We start from the raw sequence: 17,260 nt of genomic DNA, 5'->3' as shown, positions 1-17,260 counted from the left end.
ATGGCTTCTCAGCTAGACACGGCACGCGTGGTGGGTGGCAAGGACGCCCAGCCAGGAGCCTGGCCCTGGATTGTCAGCATCCAGTTTCCCAGGAACAATGGCACAATTCACCTGTGTGGAGGGTCCCTCATTAACCCCCAGTGGGTCCTGACAGCGGCCCACTGCTTCATTAATGCCAGGTAAGGAGGACCAGGGGACAGGGATATCCCCACAGAGCTACAGGCTGCCCTGTCCACAGCACCACCTGCTACTCCACCCCATTTGCTTGCAGCACGCCCGGCACCTGGACACTGCCAAACCCAGCGCAGAGACTGCTTGGGAGAATGCTGGGCTCGTGCTACTGCTTCCAAGCTGCCTCCAGCTCCACATTCCTTGTGCCTGAGGCCTGTTGGGGCAGATGTACCCTGTGCAGTGCCACTTTCCTCTCTCCCTCCAGATGCAGATGGCGGGGAAGGGCTGGGTTGCTGCAGCACGGGGCTTCACTCCCTCTGACTTCCCTCTCCCTCTGCCTTTCAGCCACATCACGAGGTGGCGTGTGCTGATCGGTGCCACGCGACTGAGTCACCCAGGTCCCCAGGCTCAGGTGCGCTACATCAGGCGGCTGCTGGCTCACGAGGAGTACAACAACTTCACAAAGAATGACATTGCCTTGCTGGAACTGGACCAGCCTGTGTACTGCAGCAACTACATCCAGCTCGCCTGCGTGCCCGATGCCTCACTGAGAGTCTCAGAGCTGACGACCTGCTACGTCAGTGGCTGGGGCTCCACGGTGGCGAGATGTGAGTTCCCAGCAAGAACTCGTGTCCCGAGCGCCAGCTCAGCCCCCTGGGGAGGCAGGTTCAGCTCCCTGACAGCAGAGGCAAAATTTTGCACCACTCAGGCTGTGGGCATGGATACCCGGAGGGAGGTGGGTGGGCCCGAGACATTCCCCAAGGCGAGGCAGAAGGGACAGCTCCTTCCAGAAAGCAAGCCAAGACCTCCCAGACAAGCACTTCACCCAGACTGGGCAGGAACACCGGCAACGAGCTGCTGGTTTCTTTTCTGTGCTCACAGCTGGACAACCGCCCGATGTGCTGCAGGAGGCCAAGGTCCACCTCATCGATACCAGGCTCTGCAACAGCAGCCAGTGGTACAGAGGGGCCATCCACAGCCACAACCTGTGCGCTGGCTATATGAAGGGTGGCATCGACACCTGCCAGGTAGGACCGTGCTCCCACTCAGCCCCCAGCACCACCAGAAGCCCTGCCGCCACTGCCCTAACATGCTCTGGCGCACACTCTGCCTGGCAGGGTACCCGCCACTGTTGGGGCTCACCTCCCCTTCGGCAAAGATGAGACAGAGCCCCATCAGACAGGCCCACCACCCTCTCCCACACAGGCTTCTGTAGGCTCTGGAACCTGAGCTGAGCCTTTCGGTGCAGCGAGGACAGCTCTGGCAGGCACCCCAAGAGACAAGGGGCCAGCCGCAGTGCTGACAATGGCCGGCCAACACCCCCTTTATCCTCTCTCTCTGCTGCAGGGTGACAGCGGTGGGCCTCTCGTCTGCAAGGACAACAATGCCGACTACTTCTGGCTTGTTGGAGTGACCAGCTGGGGCAAAGGCTGTGGGAGACCCAAACAGCCCGGGGTCTACACCTCCACCCAGCACTTCTATGACTGGATCCTGGTGCAGATGGGCCTGCACCCAGAGACCACGGCTCCTACGACGCCAGAGCCCACCTTCACATCGATGCCAAAGCCCATCTTCACATTGGCGCCCGAGTCCGTCTACACATCAACACCCTTGCAGAAGCCGACACCAAAGCCAACGCAGTCGGGCTGGTTTCCACCCTGCCCTTTTCCCCATCAGAAGGTGTTGAAGATCTTCAGCCTGCTGCAGGATCTCCTGCAGGCACTGAGGGGCATAAAAGTCTGAGCTGCAGGACAAGCAAGACAAGCAAGGCTGCAGGGAACCGCCCCAGTTTCCTTCTGGGGCCGTGCCTGCTGCTCCAAAGGCAGCCTCAGCGTCAGGGGCCCGCTCTGTCCTGCCCATTCTCCCCTGAGTGCACACCTGACTTGCTGGGGCTGACGTGGCTCTCTTTCTTTATAAATAAAGTTTCCAGTTTTCACAGTTGACCATGCTTTGGTTCTGTCTCCAGCTCAAGGCAAGGACTTCCATGCCCTGCACATGCCACAAAAAGCCGCGGTCAAGTTGGGTGCAAAGGGGGAGAGTCACCCAAAAGGGCTGAAAGGGCATCTGATCAGAGATGAGGTGGCTCTGTGCCACCATGGGATGGAGAAGGCTGTTGCAAGGAGGCTACAAAGATGACAGGAATGTACGCTGGGACACACGGGCGATGTTGGGGGTATGCATTAGGGCCCACAAGCTAGTGGTTAGAGCCTGACATAAGCCTCAGCTAACTGAACAGAAGGTGGGAAACCTGTGCCCCTGACAAGAGAAATGGCTGACCACAGCAATCGGCGTGAGAAGCTCACAGGAGTTGCCATGCTGTGAGGAAGAGCCAGGTTTCACAGGCAGTCAAGGGGGAGCGATGCTAGAGGGGGGCTCGCTTCACAGATAATGCAGTGAGGACTTGGGGTCATTTTGGGGAAAGCGAGCTGGTAGGGGCAGCAGCACCCTGGAAACCGCATCCTTTCCAGGCCAGGGCTTAAAACCGCATGTCCTTGGCCACGTAGACCACGTTGGCCATGTGCCCTTGTCACTACTGGCTCCCAACAGCAACGTAATGCCAAGACGGCGAGGTCATGAAACCTGCTGGAGGGTGCTGTTGTGGATGACAGAGCCAGCGTGGACTGTGCTGTGCTTGTGTGTCACCATGCCTCGCGTGGGAAGGCTGACCATGCTTGGGTGTTGTCACAGATGGGTACTGGTAGAGAGGCTGCAGAGATGGCTGCTGCAAGAAGCAGCTAGAAGCTCTCTGAAGGCCCCAGAGAGTAAACATCAGCTGATTCAAGGCCAGAGTTGCTGCTGACCAAGGCCGAGCCCATCAGCGATGGTCACAGCGTCTCTGTGAATCACATATAGGAGAAAAACAACCGCAAGCAGCTGCATTTTGCCTCCAGAGAAGGGAGTGCGAAGGTCTAAAGAGCTGTGCAGGCACCAAGGCTGAGGGCAGTGCAGGCAGCACTAACTTTCCAGAAACAAATAATCTGCGTTATAATTTTGGCAAATTTCCATTTAAGGCAGGTGATAAAAGGGGAGGCATAAATTAACTTGATACACACAGCATGAGATGCATTCTTGCAAGTACCGAACCTCAGCATGTTCTTCTTTAAGTTTTTCTCTTCGTGCATTGAAATTCTTACAGGCTTTCATAACACACACACAAGTATATATACACACCACTGAGAGAAAAGCTTTTAGCATTCCAGTCCACTATTTTGATTTCTAACCAAAAGTAAGTGAGAGAAACTAGGCAGGGGAGGGGGATGGAGAGGGAAAGAAAGAATAGACTGCAGGCTCAAATTAACATTTTATTTGCCATTTATACTCAATCGTGTTCACATTTATCTTTACCATTGCAAAATCATGGTGGCATATTTCCAGTGAAAAACAGAACTGCTGCCTCGGACATATTTTGCGTATCAGACTTTGGGTGTTACACCACTAGAGAACTTCAGTGAACTATTCAAATATTGTATATATACTTGCATGGAAGTTTAAAATGAAGTTGCTGCTTATAACCAGATTTGTGTCTTACTGCCTGATGATAATTGTCTTTCTTGTTCTTCCTTTTTTGTCTGATGCATTGGATGTTTGTGGATAGCAGCTTCCTGAAGAACTGCCAAACTCTTTTATCTTCTTTTCTATGAATACAGCAGGTGACATTTTGTTAGAAGAGGGTATGAATCTTCTAAATGATTTTTTAAAATTTCTTGTAAGCGTACCAAATTATTTTTTATTGCCCATTTACCAGGAGGAGACTTTACAAGATGAAGTGTTCTGAGGAGGACAAATAATGAAGTCTGCCTGTCTGATGAATGAACAATATGCCCCAAAGTAGCCCTTATTACTCGGTAGGCTTTTAACTTACAAACATGAGAAGACAATATCTAGAGTCCTACAGGGAATGTTTTTCCAGATCTTGGTTTTAGAAGAGAAGACCATCCCTCTCATACTTTATGACAGCAAGAGCATTTTCATAATGTGGGTCACTGTAGTGGCAAGGAAATCTTAAATTTAACTTCTAGGTCATGCTCAGAAGTCAGCCACAGCAGAGGCTATTGTGGGCTTTCAAACCTCATGCCTTGTAGTAGTGTCATAGGTTTGGGAAATGAGTTTAGCATTAGAGCATCATACAAACCAGAAGTATGAGAACAGAATTTAGGAAGGAAACCAGCATTGCTCCTGCAGGCTTTATCTATTTTTGATGTTGGAAGAAAACAGCATATGAAGTAAACTGTACAAATTTTCATAGCATTAGGGCTTTTTTCTCTTGCAGGAGCAGGGGTATTGCTTTAGTGGATCATTTACAGATCTGTCTGGGCTACTACTTCTTGTTCACCAGCAGACAGAGCAAAGGTGGTAGGCTGACCCTGGCTGGACGTCGGGTGCCCACTAAAGCCACTCCTTGACTCCCCTCCTCGGCTTGACAAAGGAGAGAAAACACAACAAAAGGCTCATGGGTAGAGGTAAGGACAGTGAGAGATCACTCAGCAGTTACCATCACAGATAAAACTGACACAACTTGGGAAAATTAATTTAGTTCATAACCAATCAAATCAGAGTAGAGTAAGGAGAAGTAAAACCAAATCTTAAAATACCTTCTTCACCTTCTTCATCTTCTTCCCAGGTTTAACTTTACTTCTGATTTTCTACCCTACCATCCCCCAGCAGGACAGGGGAAGGGGAATGGGAGCTGTGTTCAGTTCATCACATGTTGTCTCTGTCGCTCTTTCCTTCTGAGCAGGAAGAATCCTCATATCCTTCCCCTGCTCCAGTGTGCGGTCCCTCACATAGGAGACTATTGTAGAGGCCAAAACCAACGCCAACACAGTAGGGCTGGCCACACTTCTCATTACCCAACTCTGGTTTCACTCTGTGTGCAGTGTAGTGTAATAAATTAGAGAGTTTTCTTTCCTTTATTCTGTGTTGAGTCTGTATTGCCTGTGACACTGATTGCAGAATGATCTCTCCCTGTCCTTATCTCGACTCTTAAGCCTCTCAACATATATTTTCTCCCCTGTCCAGATGAAAAAGGGAGTGATAAACTGACTTTGGTGGGCATCTGCCCTCCAGACAGGCCTAAACCACCCCTGGTGTACTTGGTTTCTCTGGCTTGCACATCACTGCTTGCCGGCTACGGCTGCAAGCAGGCCGGCTTCCAAACCCCCAGTCAGGCATGCATGCTGCTTGGACCAGCCATGAGCTGGGGTGGAGGATTTTTGGGAAGGGCCTGGTGGCTGCAGAGAGCAGGGTGGCAATGAGCTTGGCAAGAGGCTGTGATGCCACACTTGGTTTTCTCCTGCTAGCTACTGGAAGGCATGCACGCAGAGCAGGCGCTGCTGCCCACCACACAGCCTGTGCAGCCTCCTCCCACAAGCAGAGTGTTCAGCAGGGGCCATATGGACTGTCCAGCCCATTTTCTGCTTCCCATGCCACTTGGAACCCCCCACGCTGCCCCTCCCCCACCCGCCGGCCCCACTCGCCACTCTGTCCACTACTATGACCCAGCGCCTCTGTGACATCTGCCCCGGGCCGAGGGCAGCGTGGGCTCTGCGGGCACTTCACCTGCTGCCACAGTGGGTACGTGCCCATGGTCTGTGCAGCTGCAGCCTGGTGCTGGTGGCAGCCATGCACGTGCTTGCCCTCCTTGTCCTGCTGGCTGCCTGTGGGCCCGTGCAGGCAGCATGGGAAAGCTGTGGGTGAGTGGCCTGAGGCTCCCAGAGAAAGGAGCTGGGGCGACCCTCGTGGGAGTCACTGGTGGCTGCCTGCTTGTCCCCCGTGGCCAGGCCACAGCTTCCCTGGCCCCACGGGGGAGCCTCGGTTCCTTGTCAGCACCCAGGCTGCTGACAGAGTTGGTCGATGGGGCTACAGCAGAAACAGGGGCAGACAGATGCACACTCTGTGGGGCTCCCTGGCCCTGCCACCCATACAGCACTCGGAGGGGAGAGAAACTGGGAAGGAGGGAGGGAGCGAGGGAGGGAAGGGAAGGGAAAGGAAGGGAAGGGAAGGGAAAGGAAGGTGGCTGACCCTGCTCAGTCTGACTGGCGACAAGCCCTCGAGCAGGACACTAACAAGGTTCTGCTTACAGGTACACCTGCGGGCTCCGCCCCATGGCTTCTCAGCTAGACACGGCACGCGTGGTGGGTGGCAAGGACGCCCAGCCAGGAGCCTGGCCCTGGATTGTCAGCATCCAGTTTCCCAGGAACAATGGCACAATTCACCTGTGTGGAGGGTCCCTCATTAACCCCCAGTGGGTCCTGACAGCGGCCCACTGCTTCATTAATGCCAGGTAAGGAGGACCAGGGGACAGGGATATCCCCACAGAGCTACAGGCTGCCCTGTCCACAGCACCACCTGCTACTCCACCCCATTTGCTTGCAGCACGCCCGGCACCTGGACACTGCCAAACCCAGCGCAGAGACTGCTTGGGAGAATGCTGGGCTCGTGCTACTGCTTCCAAGCTGCCTCCAGCTCCACATTCCTTGTGCCTGAGGCCTGTTGGGGCAGATGTACCCTGTGCAGTGCCACTTTCCTCTCTCCCTCCAGATGCAGATGGCGGGGAAGGGCTGGGTTGCTGCAGCACGGGGCTTCACTCCCTCTGACTTCCCTCTCCCTCTGCCTTTCAGCCACATCACGAGGTGGCGTGTGCTGATCGGTGCCACGCGACTGAGTCACCCAGGTCCCCAGGCTCAGGTGCGCTACATCAGGCGGCTGCTGGCTCACGAGGAGTACAACAACTTCACAAAGAATGACATTGCCTTGCTGGAACTGGACCAGCCTGTGTACTGCAGCAACTACATCCAGCTCGCCTGCGTGCCCGATGCCTCACTGAGAGTCTCAGAGCTGACGACCTGCTACGTCAGTGGCTGGGGCTCCACGGTGGCGAGATGTGAGTTCCCAGCAAGAACTCGTGTCCCGAGCGCCAGCTCAGCCCCCTGGGGAGGCAGGTTCAGCTCCCTGACAGCAGAGGCAAAATTTTGCACCACTCAGGCTGTGGGCATGGATACCCGGAGGGAGGTGGGTGGGCCCGAGACATTCCCCAAGGCGAGGCAGAAGGGACAGCTCCTTCCAGAAAGCAAGCCAAGACCTCCCAGACAAGCACTTCACCCAGACTGGGCAGGAACACCGGCAACGAGCTGCTGGTTTCTTTTCTGTGCTCACAGCTGGACAACCGCCCGATGTGCTGCAGGAGGCCAAGGTCCACCTCATCGATACCAGGCTCTGCAACAGCAGCCAGTGGTACAGAGGGGCCATCCACAGCCACAACCTGTGCGCTGGCTATATGAAGGGTGGCATCGACACCTGCCAGGTAGGACCGTGCTCCCACTCAGCCCCCAGCACCACCAGAAGCCCTGCCGCCACTGCCCTAACATGCTCTGGCGCACACTCTGCCTGGCAGGGTACCCGCCACTGTTGGGGCTCACCTCCCCTTCGGCAAAGATGAGACAGAGCCCCATCAGACAGGCCCACCACCCTCTCCCACACAGGCTTCTGTAGGCTCTGGAACCTGAGCTGAGCCTTTCGGTGCAGCGAGGACAGCTCTGGCAGGCACCCCAAGAGACAAGGGGCCAGCCGCAGTGCTGACAATGGCCGGCCAACACCCCCTTTATCCTCTCTCTCTGCTGCAGGGTGACAGCGGTGGGCCTCTCGTCTGCAAGGACAACAATGCCGACTACTTCTGGCTTGTTGGAGTGACCAGCTGGGGCAAAGGCTGTGGGAGACCCAAACAGCCCGGGGTCTACACCTCCACCCAGCACTTCTATGACTGGATCCTGGTGCAGATGGGCCTGCACCCAGAGACCACGGCTCCTACGACGCCAGAGCCCACCTTCACATCGATGCCAAAGCCCATCTTCACATTGGCGCCCGAGTCCGTCTACACATCAACACCCTTGCAGAAGCCGACACCAAAGCCAACGCAGTCGGGCTGGTTTCCACCCTGCCCTTTTCCCCATCAGAAGGTGTTGAAGATCTTCAGCCTGCTGCAGGATCTCCTGCAGGCACTGAGGGGCATAAAAGTCTGAGCTGCAGGACAAGCAAGACAAGCAAGGCTGCAGGGAACCGCCCCAGTTTCCTTCTGGGGCCGTGCCTGCTGCTCCAAAGGCAGCCTCAGCGTCAGGGGCCCGCTCTGTCCTGCCCATTCTCCCCTGAGTGCACACCTGACTTGCTGGGGCTGACGTGGCTCTCTTTCTTTATAAATAAAGTTTCCAGTTTTCACAGTTGACCATGCTTTGGTTCTGTCTCCAGCTCAAGGCAAGGACTTCCATGCCCTGCACATGCCACAAAAAGCCGCGGTCAAGTTGGGTGCAAAGGGGGAGAGTCACCCAAAAGGGCTGAAAGGGCATCTGATCAGAGATGAGGTGGCTCTGTGCCACCATGGGATGGAGAAGGCTGTTGCAAGGAGGCTACAAAGATGACAGGAATGTACGCTGGGACACACGGGCGATGTTGGGGGTATGCATTAGGGCCCACAAGCTAGTGGTTAGAGCCTGACATAAGCCTCAGCTAACTGAACAGAAGGTGGGAAACCTGTGCCCCTGACAAGAGAAATGGCTGACCACAGCAATCGGCGTGAGAAGCTCACAGGAGTTGCCATGCTGTGAGGAAGAGCCAGGTTTCACAGGCAGTCAAGGGGGAGCGATGCTAGAGGGGGGCTCGCTTCACAGATAATGCAGTGAGGACTTGGGGTCATTTTGGGGAAAGCGAGCTGGTAGGGGCAGCAGCACCCTGGAAACCGCATCCTTTCCAGGCCAGGGCTTAAAACCGCATGTCCTTGGCCACGTAGACCACGTTGGCCATGTGCCCTTGTCACTACTGGCTCCCAACAGCAACGTAATGCCAAGACGGCGAGGTCATGAAACCTGCTGGAGGGTGCTGTTGTGGATGACAGAGCCAGCGTGGACTGTGCTGTGCTTGTGTGTCACCATGCCTCGCGTGGGAAGGCTGACCATGCTTGGGTGTTGTCACAGATGGGTACTGGTAGAGAGGCTGCAGAGATGGCTGCTGCAAGAAGCAGCTAGAAGCTCTCTGAAGGCCCCAGAGAGTAAACATCAGCTGATTCAAGGCCAGAGTTGCTGCTGACCAAGGCCGAGCCCATCAGCGATGGTCACAGCGTCTCTGTGAATCACATATAGGAGAAAAACAACCGCAAGCAGCTGCATTTTGCCTCCAGAGAAGGGAGTGCGAAGGTCTAAAGAGCTGTGCAGGCACCAAGGCTGAGGGCAGTGCAGGCAGCACTAACTTTCCAGAAACAAATAATCTGCATTATAATTTTGGCAAATTTCCATTTAAGGCAGGTGATAAAAGGGGAGGCATAAATTAACTTGATACACACAGCATGAGATGCATTCTTGCAAGTACCGAACCTCAGCATGTTCTTCTTTAAGTTTTTCTCTTCGTGCATTGAAATTCTTACAGGCTTTCATAACACACACACAAGTATATATACACACCACTGAGAGAAAAGCTTTTAGCATTCCAGTCCACTATTTTGATTTCTAACCAAAAGTAAGTGAGAGAAACTAGGCAGGGGAGGGGGATGGAGAGGGAAAGAAAGAATAGACTGCAGGCTCAAATTAACATTTTATTTGCCATTTATACTCAATCGTGTTCACATTTATCTTTACCATTGCAAAATCATGGTGGCATATTTCCAGTGAAAAACAGAACTGCTGCCTCGGACATATTTCGCTTATCAGACTTTGGGTGTTACACCACTAGAGAACCAAAGACCATCCTGAATGCTTAAGTGGCAGGTACTTGGAAATTTCATAGTTTAAGGGGAATCCTTGCTTGCTATAAAGTTGGCATGATTTTTCTTACAGCTTTTCCTTAAACATAGAGGGAACCTAAGAGGGAATTTGACAGCCTGGCTGTCAAAACTATACAGCTTGAAAGCTCATGTCCCTCAGTACCATAGTATTTTCCAGCTGTCAGCAGCAGATCCACAGTGGCTCTCACAGCTGGATGCAGCTTGGAATGGCCCACTACTTCCTTGGAAGATAACTGGGGACTTGGGTGGTCTGAGAGTTAAGACAGAGATAATAAATGCCACACAATTTACCTCTCACAGGCAGCTAGAATGGGAACAGGAAGGCTGACTACCTGCCTGGGTCAGTATCTGTAACATAAAAGCTTAGCCTTTGTATGTGTGTGTGCTGATATTTCTTGACAATACAGCATAGCTCAACTATTATACACCTGTGCTATTTCTTAATCTTCAATGGTTCTACATTGTTATTTGTATAGTTTACATTGTTTTGCATTTACAGAAATGGTCAGAGAGCTTATGACACAAATGGAGACATTTAGTTATATGCTCCTTTGAAGGCTAAATTTAGGGCTTTTCTTCACCGCACAGACTTCAACCAGCAGCATCACTTTCCATTACACCAGAAGTGAGGTACTTAATTGCTGTTGACTTCCTTGTGGATAGAGAAAAATCTGTATTTTCTCACTAGTTTCTGGTGAATGGACCCACACAAAAACTATTAGAAGAATAAAAGTATCTAAAGTGAAGGAAGGACAAAGAATTGAGGCCTATGCTACTGAAGCAAACTTGATCTGAGCATTTGTATGAAAATAATCAGTTGCACTCATATTCTTTTGTTTCTCATATGGACAGACTATCTGATTCCACACCAAATGTCTTGTGCCTATCTAGCAATCATCTACTAGCTTTATCTATACTGTTCAGTGCAAGACCCTAAATCAAACTTACATCGTGCCACTCCAACATTTCTCTTATGTCCAACCCAGTATTCAAGATTGTCAATTTTTTTTTCCAGTACTGTCATTATTTTAATATCTAAGTACTTTGCATAAGTTAGGGTCTCAGTTCAGGTGACTAAACATAACTGTCTCTCATGCTTTGCTGTGAGCTGTTAGCTACTTGCACAGGGCGGTCATAGGACACACGATCTGCAGATTTGCATCCTTCAGACTTGGCCAAGTGCAATAGTTTACACTATCACAAGTGCCTATGTTGACACAACCAGCCTATACTCAGTAATTTCATGATAGCCCACCCCCTTACTATAATTCCCCTCTATATACACTGTGATGTTTTCAAATCATGCAGTAAATGAGGCAGAATCCTACAAAATCTAGCTTTCCAACTATAACACAGTGTTGTCCATTATAAAAAAAATAAAAGAAATCCAAACCAAAAAAAAACCCAACCAAACAAAACCACACAAACAAATAAACCCCCCACCAAAAAAAAACCCGAAAACAGAAGGTGAGTCTGTAATTGAAGACCATAGTACAGATTATCTGCAAAGCAGCTCTTGGCTAAAACTGGCTATCATCTCCATGACTTCCTTGCTTACCTCACCAGGGGCAGTGGGACAGGGCCCTGGCTGGCGAGGCATTACCTTGCCATCCATGTTCCTTGCCCTTGACTCCTTGCCCCTTAGGAAGCTGTCAGGTTGATGCTTTCCTCCTTATTGTGTAGGCACTAACACCTAGGAGAGGAAGAGCTGAAGAAAGCCAATGCCAATGTCCAGCTTCAGCCTGCTGCAGGAGTATCACAGAGACATTTGCATCAGACATAACTGCCTAGAAATCTCATGCATGGCCTTATCAGTACTTAGAGCTGTGTGAGACTGAAGCATGCCCTGACAGACCAGGATTTGCAATTTGAGCTGATTAATACTAAAAGACTCATGCATATGCAAATTAGAATTCTTCACACATTTATACAGATCAAATGTTATAGGAATAAAATAAGTGTATTCTTGAGGCTGTTCCCATGGTGAATTACAATACCATCTCAAACGGTACACCCTTTGTAAGGGTAAGAATGCCCAATTAAAGATCCTTTACTTACTTTTCTTCTAAGCACTAAGAAAAGGCACCTTTTCTCTATCATTAATCCTAAGAATGCCTGAAAATAAATATAATATTGAAATAAACCACCTACAAAAAGCCATCAGGGCAAACAAGCAAAATTTGGGGCAGTTACAAGCATCATAGGAAACCTTGGACAATTTTAGTTAAAGATAATGGTACAACTCCCCAAAACTAGATTGAATAGCACCTTATCATAGGAACCTTACCATAGGAACTAGACTCTGTACTCCATACATGGAACATTTTACCATGTGCCCATCATAGTCCGTTTACTTGGTGTACACAATATGGCACACAGTACTCAAAGGTGATAGATCTGTGTAACTCTGTTACTGTGCTGCTATATTGCAGTGTTTGAAGAAACAGGAGGTACTGTTCAAGATTTTAATGTACTTCAGCTATAGTATCAGTTCACGCATACCACATAAATAATCCTAATTGCAGTGCTTTTCAGAGCTTTACCTTTCAAGATTAATATTCCTTTAATAATGTTTTTCTCAAATCACGTTTTTATTATGCATTGTTTCTATGAAAGCACAAAACAAAAATGTTTTTTTAAAAGCAGCTTTGATCCCCAAGATGTCTGTGTTATTTACCTCCAAGACAGAAGAAAATAGGAGTGTGAACTTTGTATTTGTCCTTGTATTTCTGGAACTACACATGTGAGGAAGGCTCTCTTGCAATTTGACAAAGGAATACCTCTTATGTTAAATTTCAGATGGCTATGTCTTGAATATCCAATACATACCTATGCAGTCTTCCTTAATTTTTCTCTGAAACTACAAACCTGAAAATTTTATATATAGTTATCAAAGGCTCATATCCAAACTAAACTAAAATCAGAAGATCACCCCAAAGGAAATTACAGGAGAATCAAATTTAACTTTCAGTTGCCAGCATTTTATTGCATACAGTATCCAAACAGATGCCACATTACGAATAGATTACATGTATCATACATTTCCACAGACGTAATGTGTATTTCACAGATTCTTCTCTTTGTCTGGGACCAAACCTCATTCATTGTACAAGAAAATAATATGAAATATTTCACATTTGTAGTAGAATAAGACCATGTTCAGATGGCTCACAATAGCACTTTATGCTCATCTTTTGGTCACTGACCATGTCCAATCCTCTATACATTACTCTAATATACAGGTTTAGATCATATATCTGAATCATATTCTCTAATGGTATATAAACCCACGTGTCCCTTGTCTTTCTTAAACTGCTACCCTCAGCACCAACAAACAAAGGCCCAAGAATATAGTGCAACTGTCCACTGTATAACAGACTTTTTCCACTCCAGATCCTTACCATTTCACCCAGTATATTTGGTTTCAAGTTGCTATCCAATTTCCAATTAAACAAATTTGTTATTCAAAAAAGGAAGAACAGGCCAGATAATTACTATGTCTGTTTCACAGTCAAACCATGCTGCAAATTAAACGCCTTGAAATCAAAGCTTTCATTTAAAAGGACACTGTCAAAATATTTTCATAAAATAGACTTTTCTCTTTTGTTATAAAGTATTGAATACTGAAAATTGAAAACTATTTCTTAACTAAATTTCTGTTTTTCCTCCAAGCATGTACCCTGTGTGTTTCTGTATGGTTCCTCAGGAATAACAGCTTGCTGGCAGGTATTCATTCTTTCTAGAAAACTGCAGCACAACCTTTATTTTGTGAAGAAAAGAACAGGTAGATACTGCAGTTTGACTGTGCTCATTTTTATAAAAAAAGAAATACCTATGGCAACTCCCCACATACTATCTTTAAAAGCACTTTTCCATTCTGTAATAGCCAATACTGCTCAGGGGGTAAGACAACACTAATTCCAAGGAATCCCTGGTGCCTTGGAAAGAACAGTTATGCTTCTGTAAATCCCAGCAGAATAATGCAGGAGAAGGATGCCCAGGTTCCTCTCTTGACCAGCATCTTACCATTCAGCATCAGAACTCTCACCCTCTTGAAACTTGCTGTGAATATTTTTCCCCTAAGCCTTAAGTATTTACAAGAAATTAAAGGTGGTTCTAAAAATGCTGAATCAATTCTCTGTCCACCATGTTGTAGAAAAAGCAGGCTACATAAAAGACTGAAGACCACAAGCCATACTGTGCAAGGTTTGGAGATGCCTATAGCTCTGAGACTGTTGGGCCTGAGGCTATGAACTGCAGAATTCATTGATTTTATTTCAGCAAAACAACTAAAGATTTGAACTGTATGTGAGTAGCCCACTGAAACCAAACTAGTTTGCTCATGTCAAGTCAAACATAGGGCTATGTGGGTAATCAGATTAACTTTTCTCATTAAATTTCTTTCAGTCTCCTTTATTTGAACAGGTTTACCTTGCGCAACTAAATAAAAAGCGAAGTGCTCTACCTTCTCTGAAGCTCTCCACGGTATAGTCCACTATGCTGAGAATATTGTTAACTGTAGAAAGGGCATGGAAAAAAGGTAGAAACCTACTTCTGTAGCATTCTCAGCTACAGTGATCAGTCAGGCTGCTCAACTGACATCCATTTTTGAGACACTTCATCCCTCTACACAGAAATCACAGTGAAAACAACATAGCATTGCAGCTTTACTTTAACATCCTTTATTGCTGTATTCATTATTTAACTTATATCTGTCAGTGAGCTTATGATCTTACACCAAATTTATGATCTGCCCCACTGAAATCAGTGGAGTTAAAGCTCTTCAAAACTGGTTCGATGCAGCAGAAAAATACTAGGCCTACAACCTACAGAGACAACCTTTTAGATCATGGACTCTGTTATCTCTTGAGTTAACATGAAAGGTGATTTTTATTCCCCCCCCCCCCCCCCCCCGCCAGCTTCTCTTCACAGCGTGCAGATGAAGTTGATGATCAAGAACACTAATAAATCAATAACTTCTTTTAGAGACCACTTTGTGAAAAATCTCCTCCTCTATGGTGTGGTTGCTTTGGGGGGCTGGGGTGTGCTTTTCTGGTTTTTTAATTGGGAGAATGAAACACTTGCAAATTTTCCATGGAAGTAACATCGTTTTAAAGGGAAAGCAGGCATATGTTTTGCCTGGACTGGTAGATCTTCACAACAATTTTGCAAGGCTGCTTAAAGATTTTTTTTTCCTCCCTCTCACACACACACATTTACAGCATCATATGTAACTGGGAACAAAGACTACGGGGAACAGAGTGTAATGGACTGTGATTACTGTTCTGGAACAGATTGAACCTCTTTATAGCCTATGAGAAGACGATGTGAACTGAATTCAAACAAAGACCTAATAATGGATTTTACTGAAATCCACACAGTAAAAAAGACACTCTCATAACTCACAGCCGTGGTATCTCAAAGCAAAAAGGGATTAAAAATAAGTAAGAGATATATTACATGTAAAATAATAGACACACACATCTTCTCTTTATACAGCAGTCTACCTCAAAGAAAGGAAAAGGAATAATATTATTTACTTTTATATAAAGCATTTTCACTAATAGTGTTGTGTTCTGGCTTTTTTGCACTAATATGCTAACTGTACCTTTTCGTTCACACAGTTCTGCTCACGTTTCTATCTAATGTAAATCCCCACCGCTACCAAAGCAAATCTGTACTTGAACCAACACTTTAAAAATAAAGCATGTTTCACGTCAGCCATTCTGTTTTGCTCTACTTCTTACTCCAAATCAACTGTCCAGACATTCTCTTCTTCTCCCATCAGCGAAATGAGGGAAGAGGCAATTTTTCAGCTATCCATAATGATCATTCTTGACTTGCTCACAGCAGGGGGGAGGGAAGTGCCTCATCCCTGCATAAATACCTCCCTTTGTGACTATAGATGTCATTTCTGATGTGCTGTCCTTGGTGGCTGTTTTCTTTAATCTGATATCTCTCCAAGTAGTGGAGGAGTAGGCTGCCTATTTCTGAGTAAACAGCTTTTGAATTTTAGCCAGTATATGAGAAAATCAATTTTAAATATATTTACTGTAGTACTCTGCTTCAAATTTTACCTTTCATATGTTCAGGGTAACCCTGTTTTTAAAACAGAATATGCCCTATTAAATTTGTTACCAAATGAGGCTGAGGGATTAAAACAAAGCAAATATATATATATATATCCCCAAGCAGATGAATCTTTGTACAGTTTTTTCACTGTAATAAGGAAAATTAGTTCTGCATATGAACAATCATTTCCATATCTCGAATTACATCCTACAAATATTTTAAATTGAAATATTGGTGAGTTTGTAATAAGCAAGCTCAAGCTGAAGTTTTTCTAATAGGTATTTTTCCCCTAACTTTGAATCCTCCCACAAGACGCCCACATTCTCCCAGTCTTTTTGTACAGCCTGTGTAACAGACATCTCCACTAGAAAAAACTCAAACAATTACCTAATGGTGCAGAACTAGCATGACAGCCCTTGCTGCTGTGCACCCCATTTCAATGAGGACATGCTTTGTATGACTCAGAATTAATCAGACAGAGGAAAGAGAACTGCAGTCCCAGAAATAATAAACAGCAGCATACAATTTGGAAGAAAGATCCTGTGCTACTTAATCTTCACTGCCCCACAGCTAATTGCATCGCACATTACATTGCACGACTTAATAGGATGCATGTGTGGATGTATGATCATGCTTCTAATGAGCTCCACAAATATGAATCAATGCCCTTTGATGAAAATATCAAGCCTTAAACAATCATAACTGGGCACTTATATAAAGGTAGATGTGTTAGCAAAAGACGTTAAGTCATTAAGAACTTCATTCCCATAGTCACACTTCTATCCCTGCAAGCCAGCCTGGTGCCTACCTGAGGGAGGGGGATGACACATCACTTAGGAGGCACAAACCCACTTCTTCCAACAATCCAGCACAAAGGCCAGGCATAAGAAGTCGTGGACTGAACAAAATGGAGAATGCTTATGCATACAGCTCTTTCACACAGACAGTCTCAAAGCTCCCAGCACGCAGTATGCTCAGGGCTGTTAGAGGGACAGCAGAGCTGCCTTCCCAAGTGCCTCAAAGTGACAGTGAGATTGCTACCTACTTAACAAAGCCCAGGTGACAGGTCATCACAGCAAAGGCACACATGTATTACAAGGCTCTTAGCAGCTTTCACCCTTTGCTATCTGTGTGTGATCAGGGCACAGCCCTTGGAGAGAGCTGGGAAAGACCCCTACTAATGCAGTGGTCTCACATGAAACTTTCCAGTGGAAGTTCACAGCTTACAGACAGCATTTCACAAGAATTTGG

At 47.5% G+C, this 17,260-nt stretch overlaps 2 protein-coding genes across 2 annotated transcripts; both read left to right on the top strand.

Annotated features, from left to right (window-relative positions):
* On the top strand, nucleotides 1–1,914 carry LOC311203738 (acrosin-like; the record flags this gene model as incomplete). Its single annotated transcript, XM_084278496.1, has 4 exons — nucleotides 1–179; nucleotides 517–779; nucleotides 1,054–1,199; nucleotides 1,519–1,914. 4 exons carry the CDS (start codon nucleotides 1–3, stop codon nucleotides 1,912–1,914), a joined length of 984 nt encoding a protein of 327 aa, XP_084134622.1.
* A 4,361-nt stretch (nucleotides 1,915–6,275) lies between these two features.
* LOC311203737 (acrosin-like) lies at nucleotides 6,276–8,189 on the top strand (the record flags this gene model as incomplete). Its single annotated transcript, XM_084278495.1, has 4 exons — nucleotides 6,276–6,454; nucleotides 6,792–7,075; nucleotides 7,329–7,474; nucleotides 7,794–8,189. 4 exons carry the CDS (start codon nucleotides 6,276–6,278, stop codon nucleotides 8,187–8,189), a joined length of 1,005 nt encoding a protein of 334 aa, XP_084134621.1.
* Nucleotides 8,190–17,260: the final 9,071 nt, after the last annotated feature.

This window comes from Gallinula chloropus, assembly GCF_964237585.1.
Source record: "Gallinula chloropus genome assembly, chromosome: Z".
NCBI lineage: Eukaryota > Metazoa > Chordata > Aves > Gruiformes > Rallidae > Gallinula > Gallinula chloropus.
This window is presented reverse-complemented; position numbering and strand designations above follow the sequence as displayed.